The 26994-nt window shown below is 43.4% G+C and overlaps 1 protein-coding gene across 7 annotated transcripts in view; it reads left to right on the top strand.

The window, feature by feature from the left end:
• The window catches only part of FRYL (FRY like transcription coactivator), a 520064-nt gene that overhangs the window by 292120 nt on the left and 200950 nt on the right, over positions 1 to 26994 (top strand). For 4 of the 7 annotated variants that reach the window (XM_075347029.1, XM_075347025.1, XM_075347024.1 and 1 more), the window contains 9 exons: positions 158 to 297; positions 643 to 739; positions 1246 to 1325; positions 3535 to 3615; positions 3796 to 3964; positions 6617 to 6709; positions 19133 to 19231; positions 20051 to 20152; positions 25022 to 25066. In XM_075347029.1, coding sequence (XP_075203144.1) covers positions 158 to 297; positions 643 to 739; positions 1246 to 1325; positions 3535 to 3615; positions 3796 to 3964; positions 6617 to 6709; positions 19133 to 19231; positions 20051 to 20152; positions 25022 to 25066 — 906 coding nt within the window. The remainder of the gene's footprint in view (positions 1 to 157; positions 298 to 642; positions 740 to 1245; positions 1326 to 3534; positions 3616 to 3795; positions 3965 to 6616; positions 6710 to 19132; positions 19232 to 20050; positions 20153 to 25021; positions 25067 to 26994) is intronic. The other 3 variants (XM_075347027.1, XM_075347026.1, XM_075347030.1) reach the window with 1 other exon arrangement.

The following is a 26994-nucleotide window of genomic DNA, read 5'->3' as shown; positions in this document are numbered from 1 at the left end:
TGAGCCCTGTACTCCTGGCAGCCACTATTGGGTGGTTATAGTAATGCGTCTATCACAGCAGGATTCCAGGACCGTAAGATGAAGATTGGGGTCAATCATTTTGTGTGGGAATATGTTGCAAATATACAGTAGATATACCTTTTTTTTTTTTGTCCAGGTCATCAGCTGTATGAGCTCGGTAGCAGAGCACTGCCTCCCCTCACTACTCCGCACCTTGTTTGACTGGTATAAGCGCCAAAATGGAACTGAAGATGAATCCTACGAGTACAGGCCTCGCTCCAGCACAAAATCAAAAGGGTAATATGTTTATTATGTCATCAAATATATTTTGTAAACTACTTAACCATTGTCATTCAAAGTTTAATAAAGGGTTAATCTCAAGCCCTACTTAGGACCCCCTCAAATGCAGAATTCTTGTTCTGGTGGGCTCAAGCTACTTTTGCGTTATATCCAAATGGTCACCATGTCATTCTCACTATATCGGGCAAAAAAAAAAGCCTTTTTCTATTGTATTTGGAAGCTGTGACAATCTGCTAATTTTAAGGGGCAGCCCTAATTTGGGAAGGGTTGTGTCTCTTGAGACCACCACCTCTTTAACATTGATGGGAATCAGTTTGTAATAAGACTTTCTTTGTCTTACAGAGATGAACAGCAGCGAGAAAGAGACTACTTACTTGAAAGAAGAGATCTGGCCGTGGACTTTATTTTCTGTTTAGTTTTGGTCGAGGTCCTCAAACAGGTCAGCCCCCTGTCTGGTGCACGTTGTGTTATGGTCCATCTACATTGGCTAATATTTGGTGAACAAGCATTAATAGCCACACATGTTTCTGATTTTTGGCCAGTCTGAACAGGTTGGCAAATGCTTGTTCGTCAAGTTCGGTAATTCTTTTTAGGCTAGCTTTAAAATCACTCTTGGCAGCACATCGTCCGGTGTAAACGCGGTTATCCTGCCAACACTATGGTACTGTAGACAGACAGAACAGTTATATTGGCGATGGGTCTGTCGCCATCACTAACACCGGCCTACGTGAACAGGCCACTGACTTCTGATGGGCTTGTAGATCGCTGTCCAGTGCCGTATAACAGCCTGGTTCTGCCGGCCTAGTCTGGCCATTATTGTGCCTGCAGTGACAGTGTGATACACAGGGGTTGTAGGCTGGGAGATTGAGGTCGTTATAAGAAGCATGGCAGGGGACACTGTTCATAAAGGTTTGTTCTTCTTAACTCTTTTCTCTTTCCCTGCAGATTCCCGTTCACCCAGTTCCAGACCCCCTAATACAGGAAGTTCTCAACTTGGCTTTTAAGCACTTTAAACACAAAGAAGGGTAAGTCTCTGTATATTATCAGTGTTACCAGTGTGACTGCAGAGATTGGCAGTAGCCATCTCTTTTTTTCTTTTTCTTTATAACATTGGAGCTGGCTTAGCTATTAAAATGAACCAGCCTGCCCCCTCCATTTAGATGACTGCTGGTGACTAGAGTTGAGCGAGTACCTAACTATTCGCACTCACTATACTCATAACAAGTACTGTCTAATACTCGCGTAGTCGTTACGAATAGCGTGTGCAATGCAAGTCAATTTCCCCATTGGAACTTGTTTGCCACATTGGGGTTTTATTTGCCTTCCTCTGGATCAACATGTTAGGCTACGGGTTGAACTAGATGGACTTAGAGTCTCCCTTCAACCTTAAAAACTATGATACTATGATACTATGACTTGCATTGCACACACTATTCAGAATGAATACTCGAGTATTAGACAGTACTCGGTATGAGTATAGCGAGTACAATTAGCTAGATACTCGCTCAACTCTACTGGTGACATGTTGACCAGGATGCTTTTTCCCCGAACTTGTCGGCCTCTTTACTTTAGATAAGGACGTGTAATGTGTCCGATCACAGCCGATCCTTGGTAATCATTATACTTTTGCTTTCCTGTAATCCTCTTCTCTACCTAAACATATATTTTCTCACGTTATAGGAAGGAAAACCTCCTTTGTCTCCCCTTATCTTATTTACTTGTGTGAATGTGTTTCTCTGAAGGAATAGTTCTTATCGGTTTGTGTACATATAGCTACTGAGGACATGTATATTCAGTATTGAAGTGCGGGGCTCTAAAGTAATTTATGGAGTGTATTCATATAAAGGCTGCAAAGGCAATGTGTGCTGAAGAAAAGCTTGAAACTGTAAAACATTCTTCTTACTACCAGAAAGGAATAGGGCAGACAGAATATAACCTGTCCGGTCTATTGAGGCCTTCATCAGCAGCGTCATGTAGTCCAGCAATCCCTCCCCCGTAGAATATAACCTGTCCGGTCTATTGAGGCCTTCATCAGCAGCGTCATGTAGTCCAGCAATCCCTCCCCCGTAGAATATAACCTGTCCGGTCTATTGAGGCCGTCATCAGTAGCGTAATGTAGTCCAGCAATCCCCCCATAGAATTTAACCTGTCTGGTCTATTGAGGCCACCATCAGTAGTGCCATGTAGTCAGCAATCCCCCCCATTGAATTTAACCTGTCCGGTCTATTGAGACCTTCACCAGTTTCATCAATGTATTACAGCTATCCCCCCCCCCCCACATAGAATATAACTAGTCCAGTCTATTGAGGCATTCATCAGTAGCATCATGTAGTCCAGCAATCCCCCCATAGAATATAACCTGTCTGGTCTATTGAGGCCTTTGTCAGTAGCATCATGTAGTCCAGCAATCTCTCTCCCATTGAATAGTTATTTGGGATGATTTTCGGCACATTGTCCCTGGTGGTCGCGGGTATTGTCATCCTCTGTGATGGTAATAGTCCGTGTTCACTGTCTGCTTGTCTATGGATTTCTGTAATCTCATAGGTTTTGCTGATACTGTAAAAATAGTATTTTATTAGCTTGTATTTGCATAAAAACAATGATAAAACTTTGCAAAAATAGCGCATCAAAAGCGCCATTTTTGAACATAGCCTTATATTTGACAAATCTTGACCCCCATACAATATTATCAGGCTTAACATTTGATAGCGGTCATTGCAATGCATTTTCTGTACACGAGATCCATTCTGATATTTGTAGTGCTACTTGTACCATGCTGTATATGGAGGAAGGGCCGTCAATACTTTCCCAAATTGCAGCTGCTCCTTTTCAAGGGGAGATTGCTGCTGATCTATAAGAGAGGCCATGGTCATGACAAATAATGTTACTGGAGTTTGTTTCGGGGAGTATTCCCATTTTGTAAAGTGATATTGCTACGATATGACATGCTTTTTGGCTTGGGGGAGGTCTGACCTCTGGGGTGCCCCATAGATCCTAACAATGATGGGGTCCCACCTCTGGCCTTGTGCTGGGGTCCCTTTACTTGCTTTCCCTCCGCTGTTTTATTTGTGGGCCCATTTAGTTGTGTCATCACTTTACAGGATAGAAATGCTCCTCTTATGTTTATTTTTAATATTTCCTCCTCTCCTAACAATCCAATTAGGACTTGAGCAAATATTGGCAGAGCATTGGGCTGCACTTCTTCACTAATCCTTTCTGTACATTTCCGTCTAGGTATTCAGGAACCAACACTGGGAACGTGCACATTATTGCAGATTTATATGCAGAAGTCATAGGTGTCCTTGCACAGTCCAAGTAAGGATTTCTTAGCCTTTTTTACGGCATGTCAAGTGAGTGTGTTTGGCTGTGGTTTATGCCATCTCTGGGGGGTTGATCCCCAGCTCTCACCCCGCAGGGGGTCGAGGCGAAGATCCGTCGGCATGGCGGTGTATTGGGATTAAATGGCGCTCCTACTGCTTTCTTTTAATCATTTAGATTTCAGGCTGTGAGGAAGAAGTTTGTCACAGAATTAAAAGAGCTGCGACAGAAGGAACAAAGCCCACATGTGGTGCAAAGCATCATCAGCCTGATCATGGGGATGAAATTCTTCCGTGTCAAAATGTATCCGGTAGAGGATTTTGAAGCCTCTTTTCAGTTTATGCAGGTATATAGCATATAGAGTTTATCTACAATGCAACATATGAACACTGGTGTAAGGGGAAACCTTTATGGAAAGTAGCAATATGGAAACTTTATTTTATATAGCAATGTATCCTATAGGGGCAAATGACTCCAAACAGAACTATGGACAATTGCTGAGTGCTCCGTGAAGGGGCAAATGTCTTTAGAGGTCCCCCCCATAGACATTGGATTAAGGTCAGATGAGCACTCCGATTGTGGCAGGCCTAGCTGATCATCTCATTTGTAAGGCAGTCTCCCGACTCTCCCATGACGAATTAATACTCCCAATCCTTTGGTTCACCTGCTGTATAAGATCTTGCCATTGGTTTTCTCCCCACTCCATAGTGAAAACACATAAGCGTTCAATTAAGATTTAACTCGGCCCTAAAGCTAGCCGTACATGAGATACCTGTTGGTTCTTTCTCCCAAGTACTCGTGCGTTCGTCCTAGTTGAACACTCGTTAGTGATTAGCAAGCATGCTCTCCGCTGCTGGTTACTTGATCAAGCTTTGGGGTGCTGAGGCACGACTCGGGTACCGAGTATAATGAAAGTCAATGTGAACCTTGAGCATTTTTAAAGGGAACCTGTCGGGTGGTATGCACCCAGAACCATGAGCTGTTCTGGGTGCATATTGCTAATCCCTGCCTAAGCGTCCCCACATCTAGTAGCATAGATAAAGAGATCTTTAGAGAAAGTATTTCTAAAGATATTTTATGAGATGCAAATGAGTGCAGGGACTAGTGGCAAGGGCATTATTTCCCCCGACTAGTCTGCCCTCTTAGTATGTCAGCACGCCCCTGTGGGTGTGCTGACATGCTATTCAATGCCCAGCATCATCTGAATAGACGCGTGTACCTGTGTCACCACTTCCACGTTTGGTTTAGGATCAGTGCACATGATCAGAAGTCCCGGCACATCCGGTCATGCGCACTAGACCTCTCTGAAGCCGGGACGTGTACACCCGGCTTCATAGTGCGCATGACTGAGGTGATGATAATGGACATGTACACAAGTCCATGCCAATGACGCTGAGCATTGAATAGCATGTTAGCACACCCAACAGGGCATTGCAAGGGCGTTATTTCACCCGATTATTCTGGGCATGGACTCATAGAGGATTATCGGCTTGGACTCGTGTACTTGTCCATTATCATCGCCTCAGTCATGCGCACTATGAAGCCTGGTTTACACGTCCCGGCTTCAGAGTGGTCTAGTGCACATGACTGAATGTGCCGGAACTTCTGATCATGCGCACTGAGCCTAAATCCGGCGTTGGAAGCGGTGACAACTGACACAGGTACATGTGTCTATGCCGATGACGCTGGGCATTGAATAACATGTTAGCAGACCCACCGGGGTGTGCTGACCTACTAAAGAGGGCAGACTATTCAGGGGAAATAATGCCCTTGCGACTAGTCCCTGCGCTCATTAACATAGAAATACTTTTTCTAAATATCTCTTTATGTATGCTACTAGATGATGGGACAGTTAGGCAGGGAATAGCATTATGCACCCAGAACTCTGGGGGACCTGACAGGATCCCTTCAAACTTGAATATACCTGAGCCTCTAATGTTCAATCAAGAAACGAGCAGTGGAGGGCACCGGTTTCACACATCCGGCATTTCGCCACTTTGCCATATCTGTCACACTCCAGTACATTGCAGTACAGTACAATGGTATTGCGGCAAGCTCCAGTCACATGACAGCATGTGACCGGAGCTTGCCGCGATGCCATTGTAATGTATTGCACTGTACCGGAGTGTGACGGATCCGGCAAAGCGGGGAAATACTGGATGTGTGAAACCAGCCTAACCCATCGCTAATGGACATGTGATTTCCACTGGGAGAGGAAAATCTTTCCAACAAACTTCAATGGCAGCAGCTCATTTACACAAAAAACAAAATTATCGGCCTTCCCATAGACCAATCCTTCTCTATGGTCAACTGGTCCAATTTAGTTTGGGGCTCATACTTTCTGCGCTAAGTCAATGTTTTTTTGTTGCAGTGGGGTTTTATTGTGTGTGTATATATAATGCATATATATTTATATCTCTACCCATCTATCTGTATAATAGATTGATTGATAGATAGATATAGATAATATATTTTTATATATATTTTTTTATTTATTTAATATTAGAATGTATTGTCCACTACTAGTACAACCCCTTCTCATTCCACTTGTTTTCCCCAGTTAAAATAAGAGACCAGCACTGTCTGTAATTGTGGTTCGGGGCTCATGTGACATTGTGTCGTCATGCAAGCTCCCTGTAAATCACGGCCATCTTCTCTCTCGACGCCTTCGGACAAAATGAGCTAAGAGGAACTGATGCTGCGCCTGCCACTCACTTCCTGTTGCTCATTTGGTCCAAAGGCGGGAAGAGAGATGTCGGCGGTGATTGGACGTGGAGCTCTTGTAATGTCACGTGAGCCCCCGAACCGCAATTACCAACAGCGCTGGAACTGCACCAGAACGGGAGGTGAGTTCAAGATATTATATTTTAACTGGCGGAAACAAGCGGAATCAGAAGGGGATGTCCGAGTAGTAGGCAACTTCTTTAAAAGATACTAAAGATGAGTATTGATGCCTAGAAGACCACTGTAATGACTGATCCTTTTTGTGCTTGGACAGGAATGCGCACAGTACTTCTTGGAAGCGAAAGACAAGGACATAAAACATGCACTTGCTGGTCTGTTTGTAGAAATTCTCATCCCTGTGGCTGCTGTAAGTAAATCTGGACTCTGCAACTCTGTTAATTGTGCTCCGTTTCCTGTTGCTGTACAGCACTGACATATTCTGTAACGTTGTCCAAAACCTGTTTGTTGGAAACTGTACAGCTATCAGTATGTTTTTGCAGAGTGGGAAGAAACCAGAAATCCTACAATAAACCCACACAACACAAGGAGAACATTCAATATCTGTGCAGACGCCGCCCTTGTCCCGACTCAAACCCAACAGAAAAAAACAAAAAAAAACAAACAAATATTGTCGCTGTACAGTATATAATTCAGTCACATCTGTTCCTTCTCCCACCATTTCAGGTACATCTGAATTAAGATCAGTGACTGCAATGTTACTACATAAGTCCACTGCAATTTGTTAACCTTCAAGATCCAAGGTGTCTAGAGGCAAGAATGATAAAACTTGTACTGTATTTTTCGTATTAGAAGATGCACATTTCCTACCAAAAATTTGGGCCGAAAATGAGGGATGCATCTTATAATCTGAATGCACCTTACCTGGAGGTGGTGGAGAGGTGTCGCAGGAGGCAGGGGCAATGCTGGGGCCTGCAGGGCGCTGTGCTGGGAGGCACTGTGCTTGGGTCCTGCGGGGCCCTGTTCTATACGCTGCTGTGCTGCAAGTGGTGAGGCAGGTGCATCATGAAAATGTCGTCTGTGCGGGCTTCAAATAACGGTGCCCGGAGGAGGCGTGTGCGCAGATGGAGCTCTCTGCTCCAGATCTCATCTGCGCACATGCCGCCTCCAGCCCATTGATCTTCCAGCAGCGGACTTAAGGAAAATGCCACCCTTAGGAGGCGCATGCGCAGATGAGCTCTCGCCTTGTCACCGAGCCAATAGCTCATTCTGTGCACGCGCCGACTCCGGGTGCCATTTGTTTGAGGCCCGCACCGCTAACAGTTTCTGGAAGTTGCCTACCTCACAGCATGTAGGACACTTGCTGGCCGTACTGCCCGCAGCATCGCCCTACTCCACCAACGCCCCTGCCTCGTACGACCCCGCTCCACCATCCTCCCCCGATAAGACACCATTGGAGTGTAAAACCAGATAGAACCACTTTTTTTTTTTTTCCCTTTTTCTTTTCTCTAAATTTGGGGTGTGTCTTATAATCCGGTGCGTCTTATAAACTGAAAAAAATACGGTAAATTCACATATAGTCTTGACAAACAACAGAAATACTTTACTCTTCTAATTGTCAGTGCTAAAGTGTTTGGGCGCATTATTTGCCTTCGTGGGTACTGTCCCAAAAAGAATTGTATTGTTCTGTATGGGTGTGACTGAAGTCTTAAAGTTCTTGACTCGCTTGTGTGGAGTCATTTATGCATAGCTGCAAGTGCATTATGTGAAATTCTTCTGGATTAGCTGCCGTGTCATGTGCGAGGACCCCCACAACAATGGCGAGGACATATCGTCCTCATACGTGTACTGCTACTTCTCCAAATGCATTTGCGGATTCCTACAACAGTCTAATTGGTCTTCCATTCCTCTCTTTGAAAAGTCGACATACACGGAGATGGCGTTATTATAAGTCGTCTTGTAATATTCATTTGGAGTAATACAAAGAGACTACCTGTCTGTGTAATATGTAGGTGGAATACTGATTAATACTTCACTAGATATAAGGATGATACATTCTGCCAAAATAATAAGCAATTATCTTCGAGCCATGTCTGTTCTTTGTGGATAATGGTCCTGTAAGACATCTTGAAAGCTCAGCACTTTTGCATTAGTTTTAGGTCTGTTTTGGGGTTTTATAAGCGTTTCCTTACCTAGGAATTGGTAGGATTTTCCACTTAAATGAGTGTATGAAGAATTTTCATTGTGTCACGGAAACTCACTAGAAAGTGTAGAATAACGACAATGACTGTAAAGCACTGCAGAATTAATGGCGCTGTATGAGCGAGTAAAGTAAAACTAAACTTTGGGAGTAATCAATGTATATAGTGTTTATGGATATATAGATGTGATTGTGAGAACCTGTATCGGTGTGTATGTGCAGCCCAAAACTCCTCTAAAAACACGGACTATGTGTCCTATCTAATATATAAAGCTGTGTGTGTGTGTGTGTGTGTGTGTGTGTGTCCGGCATCGGCATCTGCACTGTCGCAGCTACAGCCACAAAATTTTAGAAAAAATCCAAGGAGAAAATTGTAGAAAAAATATCCTGACTATAAATAAATAAATAAATTGCAGGTGAGCACCTGCAATTTATTTATTTATAGTCAGGATATTTTTTCTACAATTTTCTCCTTGGTTTTTTTCTAGTCTTGAGGCTGCAATTCACATGCTTGTAATGTTGCATGTTTATTGAACATTTGTCACAGCTCAGTTTTTTGTTTTTTTTTTTTTGTTTTTTTTGCCACAAAATTTTGCACGCTCACACGTCTGGACTCAGAGAGCGTCATAGACTATGTTTTGAGGGGAAATTTTAACCCAGCACTTTACAGTTATTCTTCAAAAAACCTGCCTCCATTAAATCGAATGGAGCTGGGAGCCACAGTGCAGCCAGAACTTCAGAAGAATGCGCAGCCACGCCCTTATATGGAATGTTGGCGTGTCACAATGCAGACAGGGAAAGAGGCAGACACGGACAGGGAAAGAGGCAGACACGGACAGGGAAAGAGGCAGACACGGACAGGGAAAGAGGCAGACACAAGGACCGGGAAAGAGGCGGACACAAGGACAGGGAAAGAGGCGGACACAAGGACAGGGAAAGAGGCGGACACAAGGACAGGGAAAGAGGCGGACACAAGGACAGGGAAAGAGGCGGACACAAGGACAGGGAAAGAGGCGGACACAAGGACAGGGAAAGAGGCGGACACAAGGACAGGGAAAGAGGCAGACACAGAGACGGACACAAGGACAGGGAAAGAGACTGACACAAGGACAGGGAAAGAGGCAGACACAGAGACGGACACAAGGACAGGGAAAGAGACGGACACAAGGACAGGGAAAGAGGCAGACACAGAGACTGACACAAGGACAGGGAAAGAGACGGACACAGAGACGGACACAAGGACAGGGAAAGAGGCAGACACAGAGACGGACACAAGGACAGGGAAAGAGGCAGACACAGAGACGGACACAAGGACAGGGAAAGAGGCAGACACAGAGACGGACACAAAGAAAGGGAAAGAGACACATGGAAAGTGACAGACAGACAAAGAGATAGAGAGCGAGACAGAGGGGGAGACAGACAGAGAATGGGAGAGAAACAGAGAGACAGTTACTATCCCGGGCGTTAATGCTTTCTATTTATACATTCTATCCCGGGAATGTTAATACATTCTATTTTGTTAACAGCAGTTATTAACCCTGGCGAAGCCGGGTAGTACAGCTAGTTTGTATATAAAAATCTAAAAAATGAGGCAGCACATCCAAGACTGGTGAAAAAGTGAAAAGCTTCAGCTCTCTCTTTAGAGCCTTTCTTACTTATGGGTATATCTTAAATTGTGTAATATTTTTAATATAATTAACAACATGACTCAATAAAAGTGCAAGTATATTGTATATAAAGCTATACATGACATTCATATAATACAGGGTGATTCATTCACTACTCTACCTGGAAAAATTGCTCTAACTTCTAAAATCTAAGGTCAACCGTAGTGAAATTTGGACTGTACTTTTGATTCATGAGACGTGAGCGTGCAATGCACCTCAGCGGCATCAATGAGAAATATCTTTGCGCCGATGGGTCTTGCCGGCTTGTCGCCCCGCCGGTCGTCTCCGCTTTTTTCTGCACATCGGTCTGTGTGCTGCTTGCATTTCTCTCCTACCGGATTCCTTCTTCATTTGTTAGCAATCTACAGATACAGTTTGGAGTTTTTCATTGTGAAAACTTATTAGAAAACTGAGACCTTAAAGAGATGCCAAAGTACGTTTCTAAAGACGTTTGGAGGTCGAAATTCGCTGTCTAAATCGTGTATTCCGTCGTTGGTGAATAAGCTGGAACGTACAGGAACATTACTGATAGGCCTGATGATGGATGTCTGAGGAAACAATAAAAGATATGAAAAGGCAACTTCTGGCATCTCCACGTGAGACTTTGCACATGCTTTCCCAGGTGACAGGCATGGCGTATTCCACATGTCAATGAGTGGCCAAGAAATGTTGTTTTCACCATACAGCGTCATTGTCGTTCAAGAATTCATAGGGCCTGATCAAGAGAAAATAATTTGTTATTGTCAGTGGTTCACGCCTTAATTGCTAAAAAAGAAAACCTATTGGACTATACATGGTGCACTGACGAAGCTGGGTTTCACCTATGTGGCTACATCAATTCACAAAACACCTGTATGTGAACACATGTTTCACGAGACATCACTTCATCCAAAAAAAAGTTGGTGTGCCATTTCCAGGTGGTGCACAATTGGCCACCCCCCCTTTATATATATATATATATATATATATATAATATATAAAAGCAGCAGTTAAAACAGCGATGTACATGGAAATGTTCCAAACTTTCATCGTAAAGGTTGACGTTGAGAAACTTAGAATGGGCTACATCCAACAGGATGGTGCAATGTGTCGCATGTCCTTTGTCGGCATGACATAGTGAAGCCAGAGTAAAGCCCCCGTTACACATAGCGATGTCGTTAGCAAGATCGCTGAAACATCACAGGTTTTGTGACGCAACAGCGACCTCGCTATGTGTGACACATAGTAGCGACCACCCCTCCGATGCGATATCACCGATCATACCTGAACATCCTGGTGGATTTTTTGATCGTTGGTGTCCCACTGGGCAGCATGCATCGCTGTGTTTGACGCCATAATAACGACGAGCGACCTTGTTGTCATGCCTGGGTGGAAACACTACGCCTTTATCGAGGTCTGAGTCATCAGAATCGCTGCTGTGTGACAGGGTCCCTAGGACCGCCGAGGTCGTTATACGGATCGCCGTATAGTTGCTGCGTCGCTAATTAGATCTGTTTGTTTGACCGCTCACTAGCGACCATGTAGCGACGTACCAGCGATCCTGACCAGGTCGTATCGTTGTCGGAATCGCTGGAACGTCAAAACGGGACCCTGAATCTCCAAGAGATGGTGGCCACCAAGATTGCCTGATTGAATTAACCCTCCCAGAGCTTTTCTTTTCTTTGAAAGAGGAATTCGAACCCTGACCCCAGGTATTCTGCGGCGAACAGCTGACGATTTCAACACCTGCTTTAAAACATCAGTTTTTCATGAACCAACGTATGTACTGTCCAAATTTTGGTGCGATCATCTTTTAGACGTTACAGCAATTTTTTTGGGCAAAATAGCAAGTGAATCTCCTGTATAATGCATGTACAACATAAAGGCCACACACAAGTGCAAAGATAAAAACATTAATATATAAAGTGCAAAAATGTATATATGTTTTTAAAAAAAATTGTTTAAAAGAACTGAGAGTCCTCAGTGGTTGATACCTTTTAATGGCTAACTGAAAAGATGGTAATAATTGCAAGCTTTCGAGACTACTCAGGTCTCTTCATCAGGCATGGTATAACACAAAATCTGAAGAGTCACATATTTATACACAACAGGACTTAAAATAGTGCAGTAAAAAAAAAAAAACAAGTTATATGAAACTGCACTTTTACTGCACTATTCTAAGTCCTGTTGTGTATAAATATGTGACTCTTCAGATTTTGTGTTATACCATGCCTGATGAAGAGACCTGAGTAGTCTCGAAAGCTTGCAATTATTACCATCTTTTCAGTTAGCCATTAAAAGGTATCAACCACTGAGGACTCTCAGTTCTTTTAAACAATTTTTTTTATCTCTACTGGCTAACACGGTACAAAGATATATTTTACTTATATGTTTTTAAAGCCTTTAAAGTAAAGTTAAATAAATCACTTTGATTGTATAGTATTGTGTGAGCTCTCATTTCCACATTGAAGGAGCAGTGTTGGTACGGTAGATTGCCCTACCCACAGGCATCTATGGGACCAAGAACAACCCCGTGTCCAACAATTGTCCAGGTTTCCGGACTCTGTCCTGCAGTGCAGCACATCTGTCCTAATAAAATGGATTAAAAAGTTATTTTCATCTCATACAGATATGGAATATACCCGGGATAGATTTAGAGACAGATGCAAATCCCATTTTTGTGACCTACATCTGGTATACACTTGTGCCTTTTCCTGTGAATATGCTAGAACTACAGTGCCTACAGGTAGTATTCAACCCCCTGCAGATTTAGCAGGTTTACACATTCGGAATTAACTTGGCATTGTGACATTTGGACTGTAGATCAGCCTGGAAGTGTGAAATGCACTGCAGCAAAAAAGAATGTTATTTCTTTTTTTTTTTTTTTTTTTTTTAAATTGTGAAAAGTTTATTCAGAGGGTCATTTATTATTCAACCCCTCAAACCACAAGAATTCAGTTTGGTTTCCCTAAAGTATTAAGAAGTATTTCAGGCACAAAGAACAATGAGCTTCACATGTTTGGATTAATTATCTCTTTTTCCAGCCTTTTCTGACTAATTAAGACCCTCCCCAAACTTGTGAACCGCACTCATACTTGGTCAACATGGGAAAGACAAAGGAGCATTCCAAGGCCATCAGAGACAAGATCGTGGAGGGTCACAAGGCTGGCAAGGGGTACAAAACCCTTTCCAAGGAGTTGGGTCTACCTGTCTCCACTGTTGGGAGCATCATCCGGAAGTGGAAGGCTTATGGAACTACTGTTAGACTTCCACGGACTGGACAGCCTTTGAAAGTTTCCTCCCGTGCCGAGGCCAGGCTTGTCCGAAGAGTCAAGGCTAACCCAAGGACAACAAGGAAGGAGCTCCGGGAAGATCTCATGGCAGTGGGGACATTGGTTTCAGTCAATACCATAAGTAACGTACTCCACCGCAATGGTCTCCGTTCCAGACGAGCCCGTAAGGTACCTTTACTTTCAAAGCGTCATGTCAAGGCTCGTCTACAGTTTGCTCATGATCACTTGGAGGACTCTGAGACAGACTGGTTCAAGGTTCTCTGGTCTGATGAGACCAAGATCGAGCTCTTTGGTGCCAACCACACACGTGACGTTTGGAGACTGGATGGCACTGCATACGACCCCAAGAATACCATCCCTACACTCAAGCATTGTGGTGGCAGCATCATGCTGTGGGGCTGTTTCTCAGCCAAGGGGCCTGGCCATCTGGTCCGCATCCATGGGAAGATGGATAGCACGGCCTACCTGGAGATTTTGGCCAAGAACCTCCGCTCCTCCATCAAGGATCTTAAGATGGGTCGTCATTTCATCTTCCAACAAGACAACGACCCAAAGCACACAGCCAAGAAAACCAAGGCCTGGTTCAAGAGGGAAAAAATCAAGGTGTTGCAGTGGCCTAGTCAGTCTCCTGACCTTAACCCAATTGAAAACTTGTGGAAGGAGCTCAAGATTAAAGTCCACATGAGACACCCAAAGAACCTAGATAACTTGGAGAAGATCTGCATGGAGGAGTGGGCCAAGATAACTCCAGAGACCTGTGCCGGCATGATCAGGTCTTATAAAAGATGATTTTTAGCTGTAATTGCAAACAAGGGATATTCCACAAAATATTAAACCTAGGGGTTGAATAATAATTGACCCACACTTTTATGTTGAAAATTTATTATAATTTAACTGAGCAACATAACTTGATGGTTTGTAAGATTTATGCATCTGTTAATAAATCCTGCTCTTGTTTGAAGTTTGCAGGCTCTAACTTATTTGCATCTTATCAAACCTGCTAAATCTGCAGGGGGTTGAATACTACTTGTAGGCACTGTATATGGCATGAGAATATCCTTTTGAAGGGAACCTGTCACCTACTCACCTGCTGGGCGGTCTGATACGTTACGGTCCGATGGACGTCGCTGCTCTCGAGTCCAGTGCCTCCTCTACCCTTGCGATCGCCATCCTCCTTCTTGTAGATAACGCATCATACGTCATCCACGCAGCTCCCCCTATTGCGCTCTTGCGCACGCTCACTTTGCTCTCCCGCGCTGAGGGCAGAGCAAAGTGCTGTAATGTGCAGGTGATCTTTGACCTTTCCTGGTGCCTGTGCATTACAGCACTTTTTTCTGCCCTAAGCACAGCAGGGCAGAGCAAAGTGCCCGAGCGCAACGGAGTACACTGTGTGGATGACGTAGGATTCGTCACCCATACAAAGGAAGAAGGTCGGTGATAGCATATTGGCGGGGCAGGACTGTAGACCAGCTACGCCCATCAGCATGGAACGCTTCAGACCGCCCCGCAGGTGAGTAGGCGACAGGTTCCCTTTTAAAAGTCACTGCACTTTCAGACAATTATCCCATTTCATATACAGTACATTGTGATTAGACAATCTGTAAGACAGTTTTTAAAGATTAATTTGATTTTTCGGAGAATAATAAAGTGCCAGCCCCTAGGTGCCTACCTTCAGTCTTTCTTCCTGTCCACCGTTTGCTGTTGAAGGGAATCTGTCAGCAGGCTTTTGCTAAAAATAAAAAAAGCCACCAGGATAATTTTGATCAGTAAACAAACTTTATATTCTTCTCATGATCGATCTTCATGCATAAGGTGCATCCAGCTGGGGTTTAACAATGAAATGTCCATTTTCAACTAAAGCCACTGAGATGTTAGGTCCGTGTCCATCGGGGTACCCCTCTGCTGACATCTCTGCTGAAAGACCTGATCCTCGGAGTATATGGTTTCCCACTCCGCATGGATTACCTGAGCCGTCTGCACTGACCGCACACTGCAGGCTGAGATGTGACAGGTGTGTTATATCCAGGCTTGTGGATATATTATCCCAGCATTCCTTATGCTTGTTGAAAATGGACGTTTCATAGTTAATCCCAATCTGGATGCATCTTACATATGAAGATCAGTCATTTTTAATTACAGTGCTGTTTTTTTCTTAGAGGTGTTTGTTTGAAATCATATAGAAGAAAAATTATAAAATGAGGTATATAAAGTTTGTATACTGATGTAAATTATCCTGGTGCCATTGTTTTTTTTTATTTTGGATTATTGGCAGTTTACAGGAATAGTTGCTTACTTTGCTACTTTGGGTGTGGTACATTTAGTCACTTTTGGCTGTTTTTTAGCAGGTTTTTGCTACCTCATCTAAGAGCAGCATGATATAGGAAAAGAGACCCTGATTCCAATGATTTATCACTTAGATTACTGGGTGCAGCAGCTGTGACAGAGTTTTTAGATGCAGCAGAGCTCAGAAAGTTGACCCGACCCACACTCCTGATTCACAGCTTTCTGTATACATTGTATATAGGGGCAGCACGGTGGCTCAGTGGTTACAACTGCAGTCTTGCAGCTCTGGGGTCCTGGGTTCAAATCCCACCAAGGACTACATCTGCAAGGAGTTTGTATGTTCTCCCCGTGTTTGTGTGGGTTTCCTCCGGGTTCTCCGGTTTCCTCCAACACTCCAAAGTCATGCAAATAGGGAATTTTAGATTGTGAGCCCCAATGGGAACAGTGTTCCTGATGTATATAAAGCGCTGCGGAATATGTTAGCGCTATATAAAAATATAGATTTTTTTTTTTTAACAGTAAGCTGATAATCCATGCAGGGAACTGGTTGGACCAGGCAGCTAGTCAGATAGTGATGATAATTTGCTTATAAAACACTAATTGTATTGAAAAAATACACAGTCTAATAAATGACACATCACTGAAATCAATGTCTCAGCCCCTACTTCAAGCTTCCCTCAGATTACATAGCAAAAATCTGCGGACAGATTCCCTTTTAGATGTAACTTTTTTAGCTACAGAAACAGATTACTAGAAATTGCGGTAAGTTTTCATCTCTTGACGCTTGCTCCTCTGTCTGTTAGGCTATGTGCGCACTAGAAATGTGAATTTTCTCAAGAAAATTTCTTGAGAAACTTCTGGGAGTGGAAGATTTCCGCACCTGCGGAAAAATCCGCGGCAAAAACGCATGCGGATTTGCCGCGGATTTACCGCAGGTTTGTCCCTGCAATAAATAATAAAGATAATCGATAGACAGATAATGGATAGAGGGAAAGATGGATAGATGAATAGATAGATAGATAGAGGGATAGATAGATAGATGAATAGATAGATAGATAGAGGGATAGATGGATAGATGAATAGATAGATAGATAGAGGGATAGATAGATGAATAGATGAATAGATAGATAGATAGAGGGATAGATGGATAGATGAATAGATAGATAGATAGAGGGATAGATGGATAGATAGATAGATAGAGGGATAGATGGATAGATAGATAGATAGATAGATGAGAAAAACCTATATAATGTTCCACCTCCCTGCATTTTCTAAGCTGGCACCCTTTAGTGACTTTCATGTGGCACTAAAGGGTGCTTAGCCTTGTATTTAGCCATAAAATAAATAAATAATTAAAAAAAAACGACGTGAGGTCCCCCCATATTTTGTAGCCAGCTAGGGTAAAGCAGACGGCTGCAGCCTGCAGACCACCGCTGGCAGCTTCACCTTGGCTGGTAATCCAAAACAGTGGGCACCCCACGCTGTTATTTTAAATTATATAAATAATTTAAAACAAAAAACGTGCGGTCCCCCCCATATTGGATCACCAGCCAAGGTAAAGCGGACAGCTGGGGTCTGATATTCTCAGACTAGGGAGGTCCACTGTTATTGGACACTCCCCAGCCTAAAAATAGCAGGCCGCAGCCGCCCCAGAAGTGGCGCATCCATTAGACGTGCCAATCCTGGCGCTTTGCCCCAGCTCATCCCGCGCCCTGGTGCGTTGGCAAACGGGGTAATATATGGGGTTGATGCCAGATGTGTAATGTCACCTGGCATCAAGCCCTGGGGTTGGTGAGGTCAGGCGTCTATCAGATACCCGACATCACCAACCCAGTCAGTAGTAATTAAAAAATAGACAACAAAAAAAGTTTTATTTGAAAAAACACTCCCCACATAGCCTCTTTAACCAATTTATTGAAAAGAACAATCAATCCACGTCCGGCGTAATCCAATAGGGGGGGGGGTCCCACGGCGATCCATACCATAGTCGCTGTCCCAGTCAATGAAGAACAGAATGTTCCCCATTGGCTGGGAGAGCTGTGCAGTGACCTGAGCTAACATCAATAGGTCAGCCCAGGTCACTGCAGGGGATGCCGAGCGCTGCCATCAGGAGCATAGATGAGATCATTACCTTCTGTGATCATCTCCTGTACTGCTGACGTCAGCGCTGTCACTGACTGCGTTGTCAGAAGTATCGCGAGAGCCCGTGACGTCACCGCTAGTGACAGTCTCGGGCCGCTCGTGAGACGGGCATAGACAGCGCTGACGTCAGGAGGCAGGAGATCGTCACAGCAGGTAATGATCTCACCTCCTGACAGCAGCGATCGTCATCCCCGCGGCTCCCAGCACTGCAGGATGTCAGTGTCTGCCTGCGCTGCCGCGTGACAGGCTGCTGACACTGCGGGCAGACACTGACACCCTGCAGTGCAGGCAGCTGCGAGGCCGGAGCAGGACACACTGTACGGGCACCTGGAGGTCGCACGGAAGTGCTTCTGTGCGGCGTCCAGGGAGTGTGACGTCTGCTCCGCTTCCTCTTCCTGGCATAATGACATCGCTTCCTGCAAAACCGCAGGCAGCGATGAGCATTCCCGCAGGTAATTCGCGGCTATTCCGGGGGTATACCGCACATCATTGCTACCTGCGGAATACCCCCGGAATACCGCAGGTACCTGCGGAAATTAATGGACATGCACATTATCTCAAGAAAGTTTCTCGAGAAAATTTTCTCAAGAAATTTTCTTGAGAAAAATCCGCACAGTGCGCACAGCTATTTTTTTTTCTCATTGAATTTCATGGGAAATGTCTGCACAAAGATTGCAGACATTTCTCAAGAAATTTCCGGGGCAAATCCGCGGGTAAATCCGCAGGTAAAAAGCTCTAGTGCGCACATAGCCTTAAACTCCATGCTGGCAGAAGAGAGAAAAGGGATTTCAGTTCAGGATCGTCAAGCACTTATAGTGTTAGAAGCTATTCATACTGGAAAGAGGGAAATGCCGTTTCTGCACCTATAGTGCTGGCAGAACGTTTACAGAAACCACCAACTAAAGAGTCAATTTCAAATTGCAGTTTTCTACAGGTTTGTGTCGAGACAGATACACTTTAAGAATACATGTTCTAGACAGGATTAATCTGTGCTGTTCTGAGATATACAGAAAGGCACGGATATACAGAAATGCATTGAAAAAGATACACGCGGCCGCCTGGTCTAGAAGAGAGCGCTGCTGATTGTCTTAGTAACAGAGGGTGTGCTCTCTTTTTTTTTTTTTTTTTTGCCAGAGTTTGGTTTTTGGCATATCTATTTATTGATGTTGCTTTTCAGCTCATACATTTTGCTAAATGTGCGGCATGAAAATAAAAGGTTTGGATTATTCTTTTCCATTCATTCACATGACTTGTCTTTGTCTTCCTAGGCTGTAAAAAACGAAGTAAACGTGCCATGTTTAAAAAATTTTGTGGAGATGCTCTACCAGAACACATTTGATCTGAGCTCAAGAAAGAAACATTCCCTGGTGAGATATTGTAATATATGTGCATAGTATACCAGACAAGGGCGTATGGGCATAGTATACCAGACAAGAGCGTATGGGCATAGTATACCGGACTACAAGGGCGTATGTGCATAGTGTACTGGGCGACAAGGGTGTAAGGGCATAGTGGACCGGGCGACAAGGATGTAAGGGCATAGTGGACCGGGCGATAAGGGCGTAAGGGCTTAGTGTACTTGGCGACAAGGGTGTAAGGGCATAGTGTACTGGGCGATAAGGGTGTAAGGGCATAGTGGACCGGGCGACAAGGGTGTAAGGGCATAGTGTACCAGATGACAAGGGTGTAAGGGCATAGTGGACCGGGCGATAAGGGCGTAAGGGCTTAGTGTACCGGGCGACAAGGGTGTAAGGGCATAGTGTACCAGATGACAAGGGTGTAAGGGCATAGTGTACCAGATGACAAGGGTGTAAGGGCATAGTGTACCAGATGACAAGGGTGTAAGGGCATAGTGTATCGGGCGGCAAGGGCGTAAGGGCTTAGTGTACCGGGTGGCAAGAGCGTAAGGGCATAGTGTACCAGGCGACAAGGGCATATGTGCATAGTGTACTGGGCGACGAGGCATTGTTTGGAATTCATGCGGTTTTGAAGGAGATATCTGTAAGGTTTTCAAAACCTCATCAGCAAGGGGGATTTTCCATTGCAATCAATAGGAAAGTTCTAGCATGTGAATTTGTTTTTTGTGTTTATTTTTTTTTTTTTAATTGGATCCTCTCAAATGTACATCAATAATCTGTGTGAATGGCCACCGACATGCTGTAACCTTGCTGATTTCTTCACCCCAGGCTTTATATCCACTCATCACCTGCTTGTTGTGTGTCAGCCAGAAGCAGTTTTTCCTGAACAATTGGCACATCTTCTTACAGAACTGTCTGTCACATCTGAAGGTAGGTGCCCGCTCACCACGTGGTGATGAAGACCCTGCACGGATTGCTCTAGCTGAAGAAACATCAGTTGATTACCCTAATATTACTCTATTTTCTCCTATAACTTTCTTTCTTCATCCTTGGAACTAATCAATCAATTAAATTGTCATTTTGATCTTTTCTGACTGAATCTGTTCTGGTGTTTACCGCTGCTTTCTTCCTTTCGTGTTGGACTTGACTCTCTTCATAGTTCCGGTTGACATTGCTGTATTGCTCTTCCTAGCACAGTGTTGAGCACAGTTGGGGTGAATTTTGTGTTGCGTATCTTTCCATATACTGCTCTAGCACTATTGCTTTCTACTCGTAGTAATGTGGATTTAATGTACTCGGAGAAGGACTCTGCACCTGATCATTAGCTGCATGTCTGATTCATGGCCGGCTCATCTCATATTCCCTTCTTGTGTTTTTCCTTCACTACTTATCATTCCATTCAAGCTGCATTGATTTATTTTTTTTCATGTCACATCCTTGTGTATGAAATACACCACATACGATTTGCTTTTTTCTTAAAGGGTTATTTCCATCTGAAAGATCGTATCCCAATATGTAGTAGGCGTATTATTATTATTATTATTTTTATTATTATTTTTATTATTATTATTATTATTATTATTTTTATTATTATTATTATTATTATTATTTTTATTATTATTAATCTCCAATTAGAAATGTGGTATAGTTCTTCTGATAAAGCCATATCTCTTACCTCGTGTGCAGGGCATTGCAGCCTAGCTATCCATGGTTCTGACCACAAGCAACTAACTATCTTTCTATTTGAGTGGTCATAACCATGGACACCTAAGCCACAATGCCCTGCACATGAGGTAACAGACATGGCTATATCCGGAGATCTACACTACATTTCTTGTTGGAGGTATTTGATGATATAATTACTCCTACTACATATTGGGATAGGATCTTGGAGAATGGAATACCCCGTTAAGTCAAATTTGCATTTGCTTTGCTGTTTATGCTAACAGTAGTAATTTGACTTATCGCTTACTTTAATCCCTCTCTAAAATCTGACAAAAATCTTTTAATGTTACACCTACTGTACGTACTGTACTAACGTTTGAGATTGAAAAAAAAAAAACGGTAAAACTTCTGACCATGAATATTACTTTTTATAGGGCTGCAGATGTGTCCTGTAAAAACTGTTAAAATCTAAGAAGTTTAATGATCATTAATTTTAGTAAATACTTATTTTAATAATGATTTATGTGATCCTGTAGCGGTTTCATCCCTAGATTAATGTTCCCAAACTCCAGTCCTCTAAGCACACCAACAGAGCATGTTTTCAGGATTGCCTTAGCAATGCACAGGTGATGGAATCATTACTTGTGCACATAATTAAATTATCACCTATGCAATATTAAAGGGAACTATCACCAGGTTTTCCCTTATGAGCTTCGGTTACCACCAGTGAGCCCTTATATGCAGCATTCTAGAATACTGTATATAAGAGCTCAGGCCGCTGTGTATAACGTAAAAATCACCTTATAATACTCATCTAAAGGGGCGGTTCTGTCTGATGGGTGCCGGTGCTTGCAGGCCAGCGCCTCCTATTTTCTTGGGATCGCGGTTTTCTTGCTCAGCCCTGTGTAGATGACACGTCCTGCGTCATTCAAAGAGGGCCTCCATTACGCTCCTGCGCATGCGCACTTTGATCTAACCTCCTGAAAGTAGACAAAATACTGTAATGTGCAGGCGCGAGAAAACATCAAAGACCGCATGCGCACTACAATAATTTGATCTGCCCTTAGCCGGGCAGATCAGGGTGCGCATGCAGGAGCACAATGGAGGCCTCTGTGTGAATGACACAGGACACGTGACGCATACGGCACTGGGCAGGAGGACAGAGATCGCACAAGATAGAGGAGGCGCAAGACCAAGAGCAGTGACACATATCGGGCCGCTCCCCTAGGTGAGTATTATAAAGGTATTTTTTACATTATACAGAGCGGCCTGGGCTCTTATATACAGTATTCTAGACTGCTGTATATAAGAGCCCACTGGTGGTGGCCGCAGCTTATAAGGGAAAAAGCTTGTGACAGGTTCCCTTTTAAAGAAATCCTGCAAACCTGCTCTGTTGGTGGGCCTGGAGGACTGGAGTTGGGGAACACTGCCTTAGATCATAGCAAAGTTAAGCCTCTAATAACACTCTCAGGACTCATACACACAGTCATACTATGGCTGACTCTTGTATAGACCTATAAAGCAGTGCCTGTAGAAATATCAGTTCCATCCTTACCTAACCCATGAGAAAGGAATGGTGACATGTTCAATCACCTGGTATTCTCCCCAGAAACCCGGCTTGTAAGGGAGAGCCCGGCGCTGCGCAGAGGCACCTGATAGCAGCACAAGGACTGCTAATTTTGCCATGTGCTTGAGGACATAATGTTGAGATGTTGGTGCTCAGTCACTGGCGGTGGAGGAGCATTCAATATTAGTGATAGGTGAATAGTAACTATTCGTATTTGGATTATTCATAACGAATCCCAAAGTACTATTTCGGTATCCGTCACAATTTACGAACCTAATGTAAGGCACTGGGGGAAACGGAGCATTTTTCTTGTTATGACTAATACTGGAATAGTAGTCAGCATTTGGTAAGCATTATCCGTACACGAATAGTTACTCTTCGCTCATCACTATTCAATATACATTGCAACAAAATATTAGTTGTCCTAAGTGGCTCTTGTATTGTGCTGACCATGCTTTATTTGTATACCATTGCCCCATTCTATTATTGGGATTACCACATATTGTGTGAGTGATCGCATAAAGGCCTCTTGTACATGCCTGTGTCCCCTGCCTTCATGTCCATACCCCCCGTCTTCATGCCCGTAAGGCCAAATAGAGTAGGAAACTGCTAATGCTGCAGTTGTTGAGGTTTACCACTATGTCAAGAGTTCAAGTCCTTGCTATCCCAGAATAACTTTCTTATGTGTGCCTAAGCCACTTATTTCAGTGTTGCTTGCCATACTCTACCTGTAACTTGTACTAAAGGGCGTTCTTTCACAAAGACTAGTCCAAGGTCTGATACTGTGATCATGGTTCCTTAGAAGGGATTAATGTTCTCGCCACTGCTCGGCCAGGTTGATCCCTTCAACGCTACGCTTGTTGGGCATGCGCAGAGTATAACTGGCGTCACTGCGTTTGCACAGGGAGACAGTGATGCCAAATCCTGCTCTGCCCACTAGTCTGGAGACCCTCAGTGCCTTCTAAAGGGGTTTGATTACAGAACCTGATTCTGGTCTAGTCTATGTGAAAAACAGCCCACCGGACTTGTGATGGGTAATCTGGAAACGGAGCCTATTTTGGTACACATGTTATTCCGAGACAGCAACCACTTTAGTGCAGGATTAGGGCTCTCGAGTGTATTGTAGAAACTGACATATTCCCTTTAAAATCAGGGTTTTGCTTTATTGAACCCTACAGTTAAAGGCGTTTTTCCAGAAAAGCGCTTAATCCCTTTAAAGTGATCCAGTCACCGGGATTTTCGTATATAACCCAAGGCCAGTGCTATACTGGCACTATCAGGCTGATTCTCTACATACCTTTAGTGGTCAGCTCTGATGTTTAGGTTTTAAAACCCAGTATTATACAGATGATTCGCTTTTCACTTGCAGGACCCGTGTGAGGTCATACCCATGTGACCAGAAGGGGCGGGTCCTCAGCCAACAGAAAATGTTGCTTCTGGTATCAGCCTTGTTGGCTGAGGCCCCGCCCCTTCTGGTCACATGGGTATGACCTTACACAGGTCATGTAAGTGAAAAGTGAATCGTTAGAATTAGCATAATAAATATACAAACAGCGAGCGGGGAGAACTATAAATACCCCCCCAGATATTATCTAATCCTCAGCTGCTGTCACTCAAGTAGCTGGTGATTTTATAAACTTTACTTTCTTGGATTTCAAAACCTAAACATCCGAGCTGACCACTAAAGGTATGTATAGACTCAGCCTGATAATGCCAGTATAGCACTGGCTTTAGATTACATACGAATATCCTGGTGATTTGATTCCCTTTAAAGTGGTACTCCAAGAAATGTTCTAAAAATAAATAACTAAAATAAAAGTATTACATATTTTACTAAATATCTTTGTTTAGCAAAACAGTAATCTTTAGTGCACTATCAAGAATTTAAATGTCAGCTTCCAGCAGTTTCCCAGCCGTTCCATGTCTTAGGACAGGCTGCATACAGATGTCTGCTGGAGACAGACATCGGGTGAGGGCAGTGACCTGTCAGGTATCATAAACGCTCATTCCTTACTTCAACGAACCTGATAAATTTTTAATATTTTTAAATGTTCTTTATTTTAGCCATTTATTTTCATAACATTTCTCAGAGTACCCCTTTTAATGTGTGATTTATGGGAGAACTACCATTGGGATACCCACCGATCACGAGAAAAGCATTGCATTAGTATTTAGTGCTTGGAAAACCCTTTTAATCGAACACTTATCTCAAGCTGCTAAACAGTAGAACTACATTACATAAGATACTATCCTGAGTGGTGGGGAAAAATGTTCTATGTAGATAAAAAGACAGTCATAATCACATTATCCGTGTGACCGGTACTAAATTATGCACGACATGTTTTTTTTTTAAAGGGGATGTCCAACTATTATATATCATTTATTGTATCAATAATTAAACTTATGAAGGAGATTTCTAGGATAACCCCTTCAATAAATTGGGTCTATAGGTTCATTCTCCTCCCGGCTTCTTTTAGTTTTGTGCTGTTCGTTTTGTGCTTTTTCATCTAACATGCATGTGGCTCCATTCTCATGTTTGTTTTGCTGTCTCACGTTGCTTTATTTAGATGCCATCTAACAACAGTATCAGAAAGCAAATAGAAACTCTTCAGGTGAGTTCATGTCCGCCCCATGGAGCTGTATATCAGTGGACCAGAGGCCTCCAGTAGGGTCATTACCCAAGCCTCATCTCTTAGGTGCTGGAGTCATATGACATGCTTTAAAAATGGAAAGAACATAAAGGATGTCTACAGCATAGCAGCCATTTACTTTCTAGATTCAGTTTATAAAAAAAAAATGAACCAACTTTGTAAATTTGTCTTAATTGTTCCTACCGGTTTGTGCCTCCTGCTCCTTTGCAGAGCTATGTGTCATCTTGGTAACATAATACAAAGAAACCCTCTGCATTCTGATCCCGGAGTTGCACTCCCTTTTTACCTCTTTCTTGGTAACTTATTGAATGTATGAAAAAAGTAGGGGACAAATAGTAAGCATTAATTTACGGCTGAAAGACTAGAGCTAGAAAACACCAGGAGACGAAGAATGGACATGATTGCCACGCCGCCGTGGTCAGAGAAACATCCAGGAGCTGGTCAAGAGTGATTTATTTCTATGCATTTGAGAGAGAACCCTGTCCTTCCTCAGGAAAATCACACATACACTGGTAAATGTGATTTTCCTGAGGGAGGAGAGGGTTCCCTGTTTTCCTGAGGAAGGAGAGGGTTCCCTGTGATTTTCCTGAGGAAGGAGAGGGTTCCCTATGATTTTCCCGAGGAAGGAGAGGGTTCTCTGTGATTTTCCTGAGGAAGGAGGGGGTTCTATGTGATTCTCCTGAGGAAGGAGGGGGTTCTATGTGATTTTCCTGAGGAAGGAGAGGGTTCTATGTGATTTTCCTGAGGAAGGAGAGGGTTCTCTGATGTTCCTGAAGAAGGTACTTTCTGAAACGCGTAGAAATAAATCACTATTGACCTCCTTTTGGATGTTTCTCTGACTGCGGCAGCGCGGCAATCATATCCATTCTTCCATTGGTGTTTGCTGTACATTCGTGGGGCTGCTGCAGCCATCATTTTGGTCATTTCCAGTTGGTTGTGACTCATACACCCTGCCAAGGTGAACATTTCCAACATTTTTTTTAATAATTTTTCTCGGATGAAACACAAGATTGGGCTTTTCTTTTGTCCTCCGGCTCACTGCATCGTTTTTTGGAACGGAGACTCATAGACCTGTATAGGAGCTTTGTACATGAAACCATATAATATTTTCAATAAATCTCATTCTTCATTGTAGGCCTTATTCACACCTCCGTATTTCTGCTACTTGTGGTATCTGTTTTTTTCCAATTATAATCTATGTTGCTCTTCACGGTCAGTGCTTTTACATAGACCATGTGTCCGTGCAAAACACAGACCGATGTTTTTTCCTGCAGCACATTTGACAAGGGCCAATACAAGTCTATGGGTCTGTGAAAAACAGGTACGGCACACGTATGGCATTTAACATTGCAAAGTATAGAGAAGCTTTGTAATTTATTTATCCATGGAAAACACAATTGACGTGTGGACAGAACACTGACACCGGTACCATTTTTTCACATACCTGTTTAATCATTGATGTGGGAAGGGGGCCTTAGTTTAGTCAGTTAAAAGGAACCCGTCACATGGAAAAATGTCATTAACCTGCAGATATGGGGTTAATCTGCAAGTTAAAGGGAACATGTCACGAGCAGTTCTGGGTGCATATTAGTAATCCCTGCCTAACAATCCCAGCCTATAGTAGCATAAATAAACAGATTTTTAGAAAAAGTATTTATTATATGTCAATGAGGCCAGGGAATTAGTCGCAAGGACGTTAGCTCCCTTGGCTAGTCGGTCCACGTAGCATGTTGGCATGCTCCTGTGGGCTTACTAACATACTAATTAATGCGCAGTGACGCCCCACGTACCGCACTCTGGATGGCGACCAGTAGAGGATGGATGCGCTCTGCACATGATCCAGAGTCCCCCGCACTTCCGGTCATGCGCACTATACTTCACTGAAGCCA

This window comes from Anomaloglossus baeobatrachus, chromosome 1 (genome assembly GCF_048569485.1).
Source record: "Anomaloglossus baeobatrachus isolate aAnoBae1 chromosome 1, aAnoBae1.hap1, whole genome shotgun sequence".
NCBI classification, from domain to species: domain Eukaryota; kingdom Metazoa; phylum Chordata; class Amphibia; order Anura; family Aromobatidae; genus Anomaloglossus; species Anomaloglossus baeobatrachus.
The sequence above is the reverse complement of the archived record's forward strand: the minus strand, read 5'-3'. Positions and strand labels throughout refer to the sequence as shown.